This window comes from Scyliorhinus torazame, chromosome 3, assembly GCF_047496885.1.
Source record: "Scyliorhinus torazame isolate Kashiwa2021f chromosome 3, sScyTor2.1, whole genome shotgun sequence".
NCBI classification, from domain to species: domain Eukaryota; kingdom Metazoa; phylum Chordata; class Chondrichthyes; order Carcharhiniformes; family Scyliorhinidae; genus Scyliorhinus; species Scyliorhinus torazame.
Genome location: NC_092709.1, coordinates 313,615,027 through 313,629,378, shown reverse-complemented (window position 1 = coordinate 313,629,378; position 14,352 = coordinate 313,615,027). Strand labels below are relative to the sequence as shown.

Below are 14,352 nucleotides of genomic sequence, written 5' to 3'. Positions count from 1 at the left end.
GAAGTTGCTGTGTGTGTGTATTAGTGTGTGAGAGATGTTGCTGTGTGTGTGTATTAGTGTGCGTGAGATGTTGCTGTGTGTGTGTATTAGTGTGTGGGAGGTTGTTGTGTGTATTCGTGTGTGTGAGAGGTTGCTGTGTGTGTGTATTAGTGTGTGAGAAAGGTTGCTGTATGTGTGTATTAGTGTGCGAGAGAGGTTGCTGTGTGTATTAGTGTGTGAGTGAGGTTGCTGTGTGTGTATATTAGTGTGTGTGTGAGGTTGCTGTGTGTATTAGTGTGAGAGAGGTTGCTGTGTGTATTAGTGTGTGAGAGAGGTTGCTGTGTCTGTGTATTAGTGTGTGTGAGAGGTTGCTGTGTGTGTATTAGTGTGTGTGAGAGGTTGCTGTGTGTGTGTCTGAGTGTGTGGGGGACGTTGCTGTGTGTATTAGTGTGTGAGAGAGGTTGCTGTGTGTATTAGTGTGTGAAAGAGGTTGATGTGTGTGTATCAGTGTGTGAGAGAGGTTGCTGTGTATATTAGTGTGTGATTGAGGTTGCTGCGTGTATGTATTAGGGTGTGTGTGAGGTTGCTGTGTGTATTAGTGTGCGTGAGATGTTGCTGTGTGTGTGTATTAGTGTGTGGGAGGTTGTTGTGTGTATTCGTGTGTGTGAGAGGTTGCTGTGTGTGTGTATTAGTGTGTGAGAAAGGTTGCTGTATGTGTGTATTAGTGTGTGAGAGAGGTTGCTGTGTGTATTAGTGTGTGAGAGGGGTTGCTGTGTGTATTAGTGTGTGAGAGAGGTTGCTGTGTGTATTAGTGTGTGAGAGAGGTTGCTGTATGTGTGTCTTAGTGTGTGTGTGAGGTTGCTGTGTGTCTGAGTGTGTGGGGGTCGTTGCTGTGTGTATTAGTGTGTGAAAGAGGTTGATGTGTGTGTATCAGTGTGTGAGAGAGGTTGCTGTGTACATTAGTGTGTGAGTGAGGTTGCTGTGTGTATGTATTAGTGTGTGTGTGCGAGGTTGCTGTGTGTATTATTGTGTGAGAGAGGTTGCTGTGTGTATTAGTGTGTGAGAGAGGTTCCTGTGTGTGTGTATTAGTGTTTGTGAGAGGTTGCTGTGTGTGTGTATGGGTTTGTGAGAGACGTTGCTGTGTGTATTAGTGTGTGAGAGAGGTTGCTGTGTATATTAGTGTGTGAGAGAGGTTCCTGTGTGTGTGTATTAGTGTTTGTGAGAGGTTGCTGTGTGTGTGTATGGGTTTGTGAGAGACGTTGCTGTGTGTGTATTAGTGTGTGAGAGAGGTTGCTGTGTGTATTTGTGTATGAGAGAGGATGCTGTGTGGGTGTATTAGTGTGTGAGAGATTGCTGTGTGTGTATCAGTGTGTGAGAGAAGTTGCTGTGTATATTAGTGTGTGAGTGAGGTTGCTGTGTGTGTGTATTAGTGTGTGTGTGAGGTTGCTGTGTGTATTAGTGTGAGAGAGGTTGCTGTGTGTATTAGTGTGTGAGAGAGGTTGCTGTGTATGTGTATGAGTACAAAGTCTTACAACACCAGGTTAAAGTCCAACAGGTTTGTTTCGATGTCACTAGCTTTCGGAGCGCTGCTCCTTCCTCTGGTGAATGAAGAGGTCTGTTCCAGAAACACATATATAGACAAATTCAAAGATGCCAAACAATGCTAGGAATGTGTTTCTGGAACAGACCTCTTCATTCACCTGAGGAAGGAGCAGCGCTCCGAAAGCTAGTGACATCGAAACAAACCTGTTGGACTTTAACCTGGTGTTGTAAGACTTCGTACTGTGCTCACCCCAGTCCAACGCCGGCATCTCCACATTATGTGTATGAGTGTGTGAGAGAGGTTGCTGTGTGTGCGTATTGATGTGTGAGAGAGGTTGCTGTGTGTGTTTATTAGTGTGTGAGAGAGGTTTCTGTGTGTGTATATTAGTGTGGGTGGGAGATTGCTGTGTGTATTAATGTGTGAGAGATATTGTGTGTATTAGTGTCTGTAAGAGGTTGCTGTTTATATGTATTAGTGAGTGTGAAAGCTTGCTGTGTGTGTGTATTAGGGTGTGAGAGAGGTTGCTGTGTGTATCAGTGTGTGAGTGAGGTTGCTGTGTGTGTGTATTAATGTGTGAGAGAGGTTGCCATATGTATTAGTGTGTGAGATAGATTGTTGTGTGTGTGTATTAGTGTGTGTGAGGTTGCTATGTGTATTAGTGTATGAGAGGCCGTAATGTGTGTGTATTAGTGTGTGAGGTTGCTGTGTGTGTGTATTAATGTGTGAGAGATTGATGTGTGTATTAGTGTGTGAGAGAGGTTGTTGTGTGTATTAGCGTGTGTGATAGGTTGCTGTGTGTCATGTGTGAGAGGTTGCTGTGTGTATTAGTGTGTGTTAGAGACGTTGCTGTGTGTATTAGTCTGTGAGAGGTTGCTGTGTGTATTAGTGTGTGTGAGAGGTTGCTGTGTGCGTGTATTCGTGTGTGAGAGGTTGTTGTGTGTATTAGTGTGTGTGAGAGGTTGCTGTGTGTATTAGTGTGTGAGAGGTTGCTGTGCGTACTAGTGTGTGTGAGAGGTTGCTGTGTGTGTCTATTAGTGTGTGTGAGAGGTTGCTGTGTGTATTAGTGTGCAAGAGTGGTTGCTGTGTGTGTATTAATGTGTGAGAGAGGTTGTTGTGTGTGTGTATTAGTGTGTGAGGGAGGTTGTGTGTGTGTAAGTGTGTGTGAGAGGTTGCTGTGTGTATTAGTGTGTGAGAGAGGTTGCTGTGTGTATTAGTGTGTGAGAGAGGTTGCTGTGTGTGTCTATTAGTGTGTGTGAGAGGTTGCTGTGTGTATTAGTGTGCAAGAGTGGTTGCTGTGTGTGTATTAGTGTGTGAGAGAGGTTGTTGTGTGTGTGTATTAGTGTGTGAGGGAGGTTGTGTGTGTGTTAGTGTGTGTGAGAGGTTGCTGTGTGTATTAGTGTGTGAGAGAGGTTGCTGTCTGTGTGTATCAGTGTGTGAGAGAGGTTGCTGTGTGTGTGTATTAGTGTGTGCGACAGGTTGCTGCGTGCGTGTGTGTTAGTGTGTGAGAGAGGTTGCTGTGCGTATTAGTGTGTGTGAGAGGTTGCTCTGTGAATTATTGTATGTTTTGTGAGGGGGGGGGGGGGGGGGCGGGGTGGAGAGATTGCTGTATTTCCAGGGCTCTTGCTGACAGACAGGAGGTCCGGCCCGAGCTCCAGTCTGTCAGTTTCAGCTCGCCGCTGATTGGCTCAGAATTTTGCCTGCTGAAAGTGACTTGCTTGTAGCCTTTCCCCGGGAGAGGCAGAAAGGCCGGCCTCCAGCTTCCAGTGTGCAGCACAGTGCTTTAAACAAACGCACGCTGCACAGGGTGGGGGGCTGAGGAGACGGCAGGCTGCAGCAGTAGGTAGACCCGTTCGTTCATCGATCGCTGGGCAGTCATTTTATTCAGTTTGTTGGCGAGCTCAGAGTCAAGTTGCAAAACTCTCTCTCCAACTGTCACTGTGCAAACAAAAAACCTGGAAGGAGCTGCCAATCGGAGAGTTCAGGTATTCTCTTTCCCTTGTGACTGACCGGAAGAGATTTTACAGGGGCTCCCCCCCTCTCCCTGCCTTGGTCGCCGCAAATTGACCAGCCTTTTCACGAGAGAGAGTGGGAGAAAGTGCTCTGGCCGCTTTGCAAAGCAATGATCGCTCCAAGAGGGCGAAGGAAGTTTGATCGCTTCCAGTATAAAACTGAGACCGAGTGAGGGCTGCACCCCGCGTGGCTTTCATTCACTGGCTTCGCCGTTCCATTGCTAATCTTCAAAGTTTGCTCTGTGCCAGGGGAAGCGTTGGTACCGAGGGGGGCACAAGCACATGGATGGACACCCCCACCCTCCCGGATTTCCCAAACTGATTGTGATTGATTTTCTCTCTCTCTGCACAATATAAAATGGAAAGTCCGTGTCTGAAGCAACCTCTGATCCTCCTAGTTCTCACATCGCAAATTGCAGGTAAGCGATGCGGCCAACTGTGAGAATGTCACAGACCTTTACCCTCCCCGAGTCGCTGTGTTTGCTCATCCCCGGGTTGTAATGATTATGAAGAACAACTTGCACCTTGCCCGCCCGGCCGTCTCAAAAGAAACGTTGATAATAAACCCAGGTAGTTTCAGAAATGGTAACCGCGTCCATATCGTGTCTCAGTTAACAATCCTGCTCTTGCGATTGATTGTGTGTGTTTTTCTTCTGTTTAAATACTCCCGCCCGTCAGTATTTAGTTGTAACGGAGGTCGGTGCAGGAGTCCGATACCCCACAGGTCACAAGCCCCATTCACTACCTTCAGACCCGGGAGGTGTGTGTTTGTGGATGTGATGAGTGTACAGAGCTGTTGATAACATAGCGGCTGTTTCGAGACAGGGCGGGGAGGGGAGGGGGAGAGTTGTTTGCAATCAGCTTGTGTTATTGACCCCTTTCTCACTCAAACTATATAAGACAGGCAGGCCTTTGCGGCAGAATCCATTTCCCATGTGTGTGCACATATGAGTGTATAGATATGTATGCCACGCTTTTTTTTAACAGGTACTAAATGTCCAGTTGGTTTACATGAAGGGTGCAAGAGGCAGAAGTTCCGTTTCTTGCATCGCAATGATGTCCCCCATTACCAACAGCACGTTCCAATGTGTACAGCCCCTGGCCATCTCTTGTCCTCTGAAGAGCCAATCCTCTCGCCTACTTTGTAGCGTGTGTTTGGCTGCAAATTTGTAACTAATGACAATGAGTAATTACATGGCATGTTGGAGGCAGTCGTTACTTTGTTTTGTACCCCCAGGGCACCCAGCGAGAGCCAGCAATCGAGTCAAAAGTTTGAAGGAAAAGTGAAGGTGGTGTCAGATAGATCCCAGTGATTTTATTTGCCTCTTTTTTTGAGATTGATGGACATTGGGCAAAAAAATGTCCCGCGAGCAGATTTAATCTCAGCCCCTCTCCCCACTGCAGCCCCCCCCCACCCCCCAAGGAATGGGCAGGTACAATTTTAAACATCGAGATTCCTCTGGCTCCTTGCTGTACCGGTGAGGGTTTGTGCCACCCTCCGCTACACAGTTTGATGAATTGCAGTTAACTTTGCGAAACGGAGAGAGGTTGTGAGCCCCCGGGTCCGCTTGTGTGTGGAATAGTGTGTTGTGTGTGGATAGAAATGTGAATCCTAACAACGCGCTCTGGTTGATTTCCTCCCTCGCTCGCGAAAGGAGACACACAGAACAAATCAAAAACAGCAATTCCTTCATTTCTTTACAGCCTGGAAAACGAGAGGAATATAAAGAGAGGGAACGTCGTTCTGCTTTGCTTTGGAAGAGATGGATTTTCTCCGGCTCCTTGTCTTGCTGTGGGGAGTTGCTGCGCTCTCACACGGCGCTCGGGGTGAGTAACTGGGGAGACTTTCCATTGCGGTTCGATGGGGGCAATTCCTTGGCCAGAATCTGTTGAGCTTCCCTCCCTGGCCGGGGCAATTTCGCAATCTGTTCTGGAGAGAATCTGATGGCAAATAGGGAGAACAATCTTGTACTCGCTCCCTTTACAGTTTCCAATGTATCCCTTGAAAGTGATATCAGGGATGGATTCCAGTGTGGAATATGTCATTCTGCTTCGGCCTAAAAAGTTACACCTTGATTTCCGATTCTCTAACCCGGCAAAGTGTTGTCTCTCTCTCGCGGCCACAACTTGCTTTCAAAGTGGGAAAAGTTTACGCCGCCGCGGGAGTTTGGGGACTGGACGTTGTAGCGTGTGTGTGAAAAATGGTCAAGATTGTTTCCAGTTCTCAAGCCTCGAGACAAAGAAAACAATTACATTCCTGGTGGGATGAAGCAGAGACACCCCCCCCCCCCCACCCCCTCCTCCAGCCCCTCGGTGTAATCCCTCTCCTTTTGGTGTTTTGGTGAGACAGGAACAGCATCGCCTGTGCGATGTGTCCCATTCACCCCCTCAAACGTGGGAGTTGTCATTTTTCCCAATGATTCGATCCAGATTCTTCCCGGTCACTTAGGTTTCCTTTCAGTGAATGAGGAAAATGACGGGATGAATTTGACACCGGGGTTGGGTGTTATTTGCTGGAGCACATCCTTCCAGCACCGAGTTCACCATCACCCCTCTTTCTGTCTCCATTCGCCTCCGCGAGTGAGTCTTAAAAGAAGAGAGTTATGAATGGAGCAAGATTGTCAAGCGGTGGCCAGGTTGAGGGAGCGGCTGAAGGTTTGGAATCCGCGCCGATGGGATAGGTGGACAATTGGGATTGAATGTGGTGCAGGATTGATGGGCTTGTCAGAATTCCCTTTGTGTGTGGTTAGACTGAGCGCGTATTCCAGCCAGTCAGGGAGCTGTGGACACGGTGATTCGCTCTCCACAAATCCTCAAGATTTATAATGTTCGACACCCCACCCCCCCCCCCCCCCCAAAAAAAAACAAAAGCGACGATTATTCTGAAAGAATAGGGAGCAGATACATCGGAGGACACACTCATCCTGCCTGTCTGTGTCTCTATAGTTCAATTACTGTTGGAGCTGACTGGATAGTTCCGAGGTTAAATAAACATCGGATGTGAATTCTGCCTCTCGTGTTGATTGCATAGCCCGTCCATTGTAACTGGTTTAAACCAAACTGACAGATAACCAACAGTAATTATTTAATTGGACGATTTCGATTCGCAGGAAGAACTCTAGCCGACAACTCGAGGCTACTTCCGCAAGGTCTGCAAGAAAAACAAGACTTTGCAATCTAATTCTCACTGTCATTGATTCGAGTTGGCAGAGAGGGCTGGAGTTTGAAGCAGATGGTTAGAAGATTAGGTACACCGCACTGTATGTTTCGCCTGGTAGCTAGACGAGAATGGCTTGACATCTTGGCTAAAAAAAAGTTAAGGCCGAAGTTTATTTTCGCCTCTCTGACAGTGATTCACACGAATAGGATCCCGAGTCTGGTGCCTGTTTGGGAATGGTGCAGTGTGTGGGAAGCAGGGAATGTTTTATTACAAGGAGGGAGAGGGAAGGATTCTGATCCGCAGGCACTGACATGAACCGGGATTCCCCCGTGTTTGTTACCCACTGGAGGTATGTTTCCCCTTTTCCCGGGAATGTCGGAATGCCATGCCGACCGGGATAGCGAAATGTTTCCCAGCTCGAATTCCTCGGAAGATCAGAGTCGTTCCAGTGGGAGTTTGAAAGTCCCCTCACTGAGGGGAGGGGGTGGGGGTGGGAGGGGGAGGGGGGGACGAAGACACTTTGCTCAGAAGAGTCCTCCCGGAGAGTGAGAAAGCAGGGGATCGGAGAGGGGACACTATGGCCTGGTGGTTAATGTCACCGGGCTGGTCGTTCAGACGAGAGCTCCGGGGATCCCGGTTCAAACCCCACTCGCAGCAGCTGACTAAATGAATGTGGAAATGGAAAGACAGCCTGAGGAATGGTGACCAGGAAGTTATAGGTTGTCTTTGTATTTTAAACCCATCTAATTCACCGATGTACTTTGGGTAATTCAATTCTCCATCCTTACCTGGTCTGGCCTACCAGATCCACTCAGTCCAAGGGTAATTCGAGGTGGCCAACCAATCTTGGTCTTGTCAATACCCACATCTCATGATAGAATAGATCTTGCAGAGATGGGTTGAATGGTCCTTTGCTGTATGCAGCTATATCTCTGTGGAGGTTACCTCACAGTTGAATGTGTGATGGGAGAAGGGGCTGGCTGTCAGAGAATAGGACAGGGGTTTGTCCGGAGCGAAGGGCGGACTTGGGGGCGAATGAGCGAGATGGGCTGAATGGCCCTCCCTGCTTTGTTTCAGGTGGCGCTGTAAAGCAGCAGCGGTGTGGGCAGTATCCACTGTGGCTTGTGATGCAGAACAAGGTCAGCAGCGCGGGTTCAATTCCCGTACCTGCCTCCCCGAACAGGCGCCGGAATGTGGCAACTAGGGGCTTTTCTCCATAACTTCATTGAAGCCTACTTGTGGCAATAAGTAATTCTTCTTCTTACAGAATATAGCCTGATGGGGTGTTACTGGTAGCTGTAGAGTTCTCCTCCTCTTCTGGCCATTGACCTGCTGTTGGGTTTTAATACTCACTGATCCCGTCTCTCTTTTTTAAAAAGGATGTCAAACAAACGCCTTTGTTCCGATTCCTGCTTTTCTGATACCAGCTGCAAATGGGGGTTTGGGGCGGACTGAAAGAGCTCTTCTTCAATACCATGGCCTGCTGTTCGGAGTGTTCCAGGGCAGTTTGTTTGTACAGGACCCATCAGAGAACGTGTTTGGGGAAAGGTGCCAATTTCCGGAATTAAAGGGAAGATGATTGGCCCACGGTGCCGTACACCCATTGAAATGAGGTTGATGCCCAGCAGGTGAACAAACGTGTTTGTTTATCTTGACATATATTGATGGACGGGGAAAACATAACCCTCGAGGATAAGGGGACTGCACACACACACACATGTACACATTCATACATACTCTCCCCCACATAAAGATGTACACATACACACTCTCTCCCCCACACACACATGTATGCATTCATGCAAACATTCATACATACTCTTCCCCATACACATGTATGCATTCTCGCACACTCTCCCGCCCAAAAAAAATGTACATATACATTCTCCCATATACATATACACACATTCATACACTCTCCCCTCCCACACACATGTACACATTCATACACATTCTCCCCCACATAAAGATGTACATATACACACTCTCTCCCCGACGCACACATGTATGCATTCATACACACATTCATACATGATTTAGTGGCCATTACTGAAACATGGTTAAAGGATGGTCACGACAGGGAGTTAAATATCCACGGGTATCAAACTATTCGGAAGGACAGAGTGGATGGTAAGGGAGGTGGTGTAGCTCTGTTATTTAAGGATGACATCCGGGCAATAATAAGGGATGACATCGGTGCTATGGAGGATAAGGTTGAATCCATTTGAGTGGAAATCAGGAATAGTAAGGCGAAAAAGTCACTGATAGGAGTAGTCTATAGGCCACCAAATAGTAACATTATGGTGGGGCAGGCAATAAACAAAGAAATAACGGATGCATGTAGAAATGGTACAGCAGTTATCATGGGGGATTTTAATCTACATGTCGATTGGTTTAACCAGGTCGGTCAAGGCAGCCTTGAGGAGGAGTTTATAGAATGTATCCGCGATAGTTTCCAAGAACAGTATGTAATGCAACCTACGAGGGAACAAGCGGTCCTAGATCTGGTCTGTGTAACAGATTCACTAGGTTAATCCCAGATCTGAAGGAGTTGGATTATGAGGAGAGGTTGAGTAGACTGGGACTGTACTCATTGGAATTTACAAGGATGAGGGGGGATCTTATAGAATCATATAAAATTATGAAGGGAATAGATAGGTTAGATGCAGGCAGGTTGTTTCCACTGGCGCGTGAAAGCAGAACTAGGGGGCATAGCCTCAAAATAAGGGGAAGTAGATTTAGGACTGAGTTTAGGAGGAACTTCTTCACCCAAAGGGTTGTGAATCTATGGAATTCCTTGCCCAGTGAAGCAGTAGAGGCTCCTTCATTAAATGTTTTTAAGATAAAGATAGATAGTTTTTTGAAGAATAAAGGGATTAAGGGTTATGGTGTTCGGGCCGGAAAGTGGAGCTGAGTCCACAAAAGATCAGCCATGATCTCATTGAATGGCGGAGCAGGCTCAAGGGGCCAGATGGCCTACTCCTGCTCCTAGTTCTTATGTTCTTATACTCTTCCCCACACGCATATATGCATTCATACACACTCTCCCCCACATAAAGATGTACACATTCATAAACTCTCCCCCACACAAATGTACACATTATACACTCTCCCCCCAAACACATGTACACATTCATACACTCTCTCCCCACACACACATGTACACATGTATACACTCTCTCATAAATATGTACACATTAACACACACTCTCGCCCACGCACACAATTACACATTCAGACACACTCTCTCCCACACGCACATGTACACATTCTTACACTCTCTCTCACACAGATATGTACACGTTAACACACACTCTCCCCAAGCACACATGTACACATTCAGACACACTCTCCCCCACACAAACTGTATGCATTCATACACTGTCTCTCCACAAACAAAGATGCACACAATCATAAACTCGCTCCCACACAAATTTACACATTCATATACACTCTTAGCACCCACACACACGCATATATACATTCATACATAGTCTTTATCTCTCAACCCCCCCCCCATGTCAATATGATCTGGAATAGTGATGGAATCAGATATTAGCAAACACCTCACTGTTACATATACATTTCTCAGAGAACAATATTAACTTAGGGGTGAAGTAGACCGGTGTTCTGATATTCTGGGATTGTTTTACCAGAGAAACTCCCCACATAACACACTCTTCTCTCCCCAATGATTACAGCTCCTGAATCTTTTGAAAGTGCTCCATCGGGGCCAGGTTGTATTACTGCTGAAAGGGCGCCAATGCTCAGTTTAACAGTCACTGAGGTAATTGATGCACTGGGTGTTAATAAGGTGATTTTCGCACCAGGTACACATTGTAGTCAGGTTGTTTTTTCATTGAAGTGACAACGCAGAAAGTGGTCTTTCCCTTCGCTTGATCTATGCCAGACAACCTCTTCCCAATCTATGCTGTAACCCCAGCAACATATGTCTCCCCATGTGTGCGTGTGTTTCCTCCGGGTGCTCCGGTTTCCTCCCACAGTCCAAAGATGTGGGGGTTAGGTGTATTGGCCATGCTAAATTGCCCATAGTGTCCAAAACTGCCCTTAGTGTTGGGTGGGGTTACTGGGTTATGGGGATAGGGTGGAGGTGTGGACCTTGGGTGGGGTGCTCTTTCCAAGTGCCAGTGCAGACTCAATGGGCCAAATGGCCTCCTTCTGCACTGTAAATTCTATGATTCAATGTTCCTCCTTCATGCTGTAAGCTTCCCCCTAATGCATGCAAACATACATCCTAATATATGAATCAGGCCATTCGGTCGCTGAAACCTACTCCGCCATGCAATAAGATAATAGCTGATGTGGTCACAACTCTGCTTTCCCGCCTACAGCCACTGCCCCCACCCCTCCACCCTTGAGTTCCTAATACACAAGCATCTAAAGCAATGGGCAAAGGGTTTCCTTTATGTGCACATTCTTTGCTGTGGCTGCGAATGAGACTCCAGGATGGTATGTTGCCACCTTGGTGCTAGGGTCAAGGATGTCTCAGAAAGGTTACAGGACATTCTGTCTGGAGGGGGAGGGTGAACAGCCGGTTGTTGTGGTACACATTGGTAGATACGACATAGGTAAAAAAAAAAAGGGATGGGGCCCTGAAAGTAGAATATAAGGAATTAGGAAGAAAGTTGAGAAGTGGGACCTCAAAGGTAGTGATCTCAAGATTAATACCAGGGCCACATGCTAGTCAGAGTAGAAATAGCAGGATATATAGGATGAGTATGTGGCTGAAGAGATGGTGTAAGGGGGAGGGTTTCAGATTCCTGAGGTATTGGCTGCAGTTCTGGGGGTGAGGTTGGACCAGTACAAACTGGACGGGTTGTACCTGGGCAGGAGCGGGACTGATGTCCGAGAGGGTATCCAGAACCAGGGGCCACAGTCTGAGGATATGGGGCAAACCATTTATGACTGAGAAGAGGAGGATTTTCTTCACCCAGATAGAATGGTTGGATTGTGGAATTCGTTATCACAGAAAGCAATTGAAGCCAAAATGTTTTCAAGAAACAGTTAGATATGGCACCTTGGGTGAAAGGGATCAAAGGATATGGGAGAAAGGTGGGCTCAGGCTATTGAGGTGGAGCGTGGTAGCACAGTGGTTATCACAGTTGCTTCATAGCTCCAGGGTCCCAAGTTCGATTGGCTTGGGTCACTGTGGAATTTGCACTTTCTCTCCGTGTCTGCGTGGGTTTACGGGTGCTCTAGTTTCCTCCCACAGTCCAAAGATGTGCAGGTTAGGTGGACTGGCCATGCCAAATTGCCCTTAGTGTCCAAAAAGGTTTGATGGGGTTACTGGGTTACAGGGATTGGGTGGAGGGTGCTCTTTCCCAGGGCCAGCCCAGACTCGATGGACTGAATGCACTGTAAATTCTATGATCAGCCATGATCATAATGAATGGAGGAGGACAGCACGGTGGCGCATTGGGATAGCCCTGTTGCCTCACGGCGCCGAGGTCCCAGGTTCGATCCCAGCTCTGGGTCACTGTCCCTGTGGAGTTTGTACATTCTCCCCGCGTTTGCGTGGGTATCGTCCCCACAACCCAAAGATGTGCAGGCTCGGTAGATTGGCCACGCTAAATTGTCCCTTAATTGGAAAAAATGAATTGCGGACTCTAAATCTTTTTAAAGCAAAAAACAATGAATGGCAGAGCAGGCTTGAAGGGCCGAATGGTCTGCTCCTGCTGCTTTTTCTATGTCTATGGTAAACCGCGCAATCACTGCTCTCCCGGGAAATAAGGCTGCTTCTCCCGAATTCCCATTGGATTTATTTGTGCCTACCTTGTACTTTACACTTCATACATTTTTCCATCTCTTTGCCGTCAGCCGCTCTCATAACCTTCGATATTTTAATGGGGTCACAGCCTTTCTGATTTCGAGAGGAAGGGAGAGCATTTTGTCTGGAGACAGACACACCCAGACACTTTCCCCACAGTGACTACTGCAGCTCAAGAAGGCGGCTCACCAACACCTTCTGAAGGGCAATTGGGGATGGGTAACAAATGCTGACCTAGCCAGAGACCCCCCACCCACGCGAAGCAATGAATGAAAGAGAACCCCTCCCCGCCCCTCACCAAATGCACTTGACTGCTTTCTGGTGTGCTGCATATGAAACCCATTGCAGCGCCATATGGTGGGGCCCTGCCATCTGTTGGGCTTTATTGCATCGCCCGGACTGAACGCAGCATCCGCGCTTGTCCGCTTAGAGTTCCGCTGTGAGAGAACCGGCACTTCAGCGTGAAGCGAAACATTCGCAACATTTCACCCCAAACCTCTCCTCTCTTTGTTTTTGTCTCTTTCAACTCCGTTTGGTTTGACCAGCGGCAAACTATGGTCTTTAACGTGCGGCGTTTGCTCTCAAATTTATGACCAGGACTACGCGAAACTGAGGGATTTGCATAATCTCGGGGTGTTGAGACAAATCCAGTGGGAAGATTTTTCTTGACGCCACCCGAGACAACAGAGGATGTTTGCAGAGTTTGACTCCGTTTAGCCAGAACAATGCGGTGATTATGGAGTGCTGCCCCTGCACTGACAGAGAGACAGAAGGCAGCAGTTCAACAGCAGTTTTTACAGCTTCCCTCAGCACCGGCGGATACGGTCGAGGAAATTGTTGTCGCAGCCTTCCTCTGATAATTTCTCCGGGAAGTAGATATGGTTGAATTAACTGGGATCTGATTCCAGGATTTCCCTATCTTTCCTTCTCGTCGCTGCTCGAAGCTTAATTCTCAGTTGTGGAAAAACACGTGGGTGAAATTGACCATCCGTTTTGTTTAAAGGTTTTAACTTTAAATTTCTGCCCGGAAAGTCAAATGGTTTGCCTTAGATAACACACATATTCTCATCTCTCTCTCACACACGCACACTCTCTCACACACATTCTCTCTCACACACACATTCTCTCACACACATTATCACACACATCACATTCTCTCACACGCATTCTCTCTCACAGACACATTCTCTCACACATTCTCTCACATATTATCACATACACTCACACATCACATTCTCACACACATTCTCTCACACACATTATCATATACACACATACTCTCACACATTATCACACACGCATCACATTCTCTCACACACATTCTCTCACATATTATCACATACACACTCACACATCACATTCTCACACACGCATTCTCTCACACACATTATCACATGCATACACACAATCACACATATTATCACACACACACATAAAATACATACACACACACACAACACTCGCACACATTATCACATACACACTCACACACCTTATCACACACATCACATTCTCTCACACATGCATTCTCTCACACACATTCTTTCACACACATTATCACATACACACAATCACACACATTATCACATACATACACACTCACGCATTATCAAATACACACACACTCTCACACATTATTACATACACACACAACACACACACATTATCACATACACACACATCACACACATTATCTCAATAACATTATCAGATACACACACATTCTCTCACACACATTATCACATGCACACACAAATTCTCTCACACACATTGTCACATACACACACTCACTTACATACAATACATTCACACACACATTCTCCCACAAATGCACACTCACATACATATATACACCCTCAGATACTCTCACAGA

The 14,352-nt window shown here is 46.9% G+C and overlaps 1 protein-coding gene across 5 annotated transcripts in view; it reads left to right on the top strand.

Annotated features, from left to right (window-relative positions):
* The window catches only part of fgfrl1a (fibroblast growth factor receptor like 1a), a 444,882-nt gene that overhangs the window by 32,335 nt on the left and 398,195 nt on the right, over window positions 1-14,352 (top strand). The window contains exons 1-2 of one of the 5 annotated variants that reach the window (XM_072497562.1): window positions 3,254-3,950; window positions 5,236-5,358. In XM_072497562.1, coding sequence (XP_072353663.1) covers window positions 5,295-5,358 — 64 coding nt within the window. In that variant the 5' untranslated portion in view covers window positions 3,254-3,950; window positions 5,236-5,294. Of the gene's footprint in view, window positions 1-3,253; window positions 3,951-4,795; window positions 4,821-5,235; window positions 5,359-14,352 lie in introns of those variants that run through there. The other 4 variants (XM_072497558.1, XM_072497561.1, XM_072497560.1 and 1 more) reach the window with 4 other exon arrangements.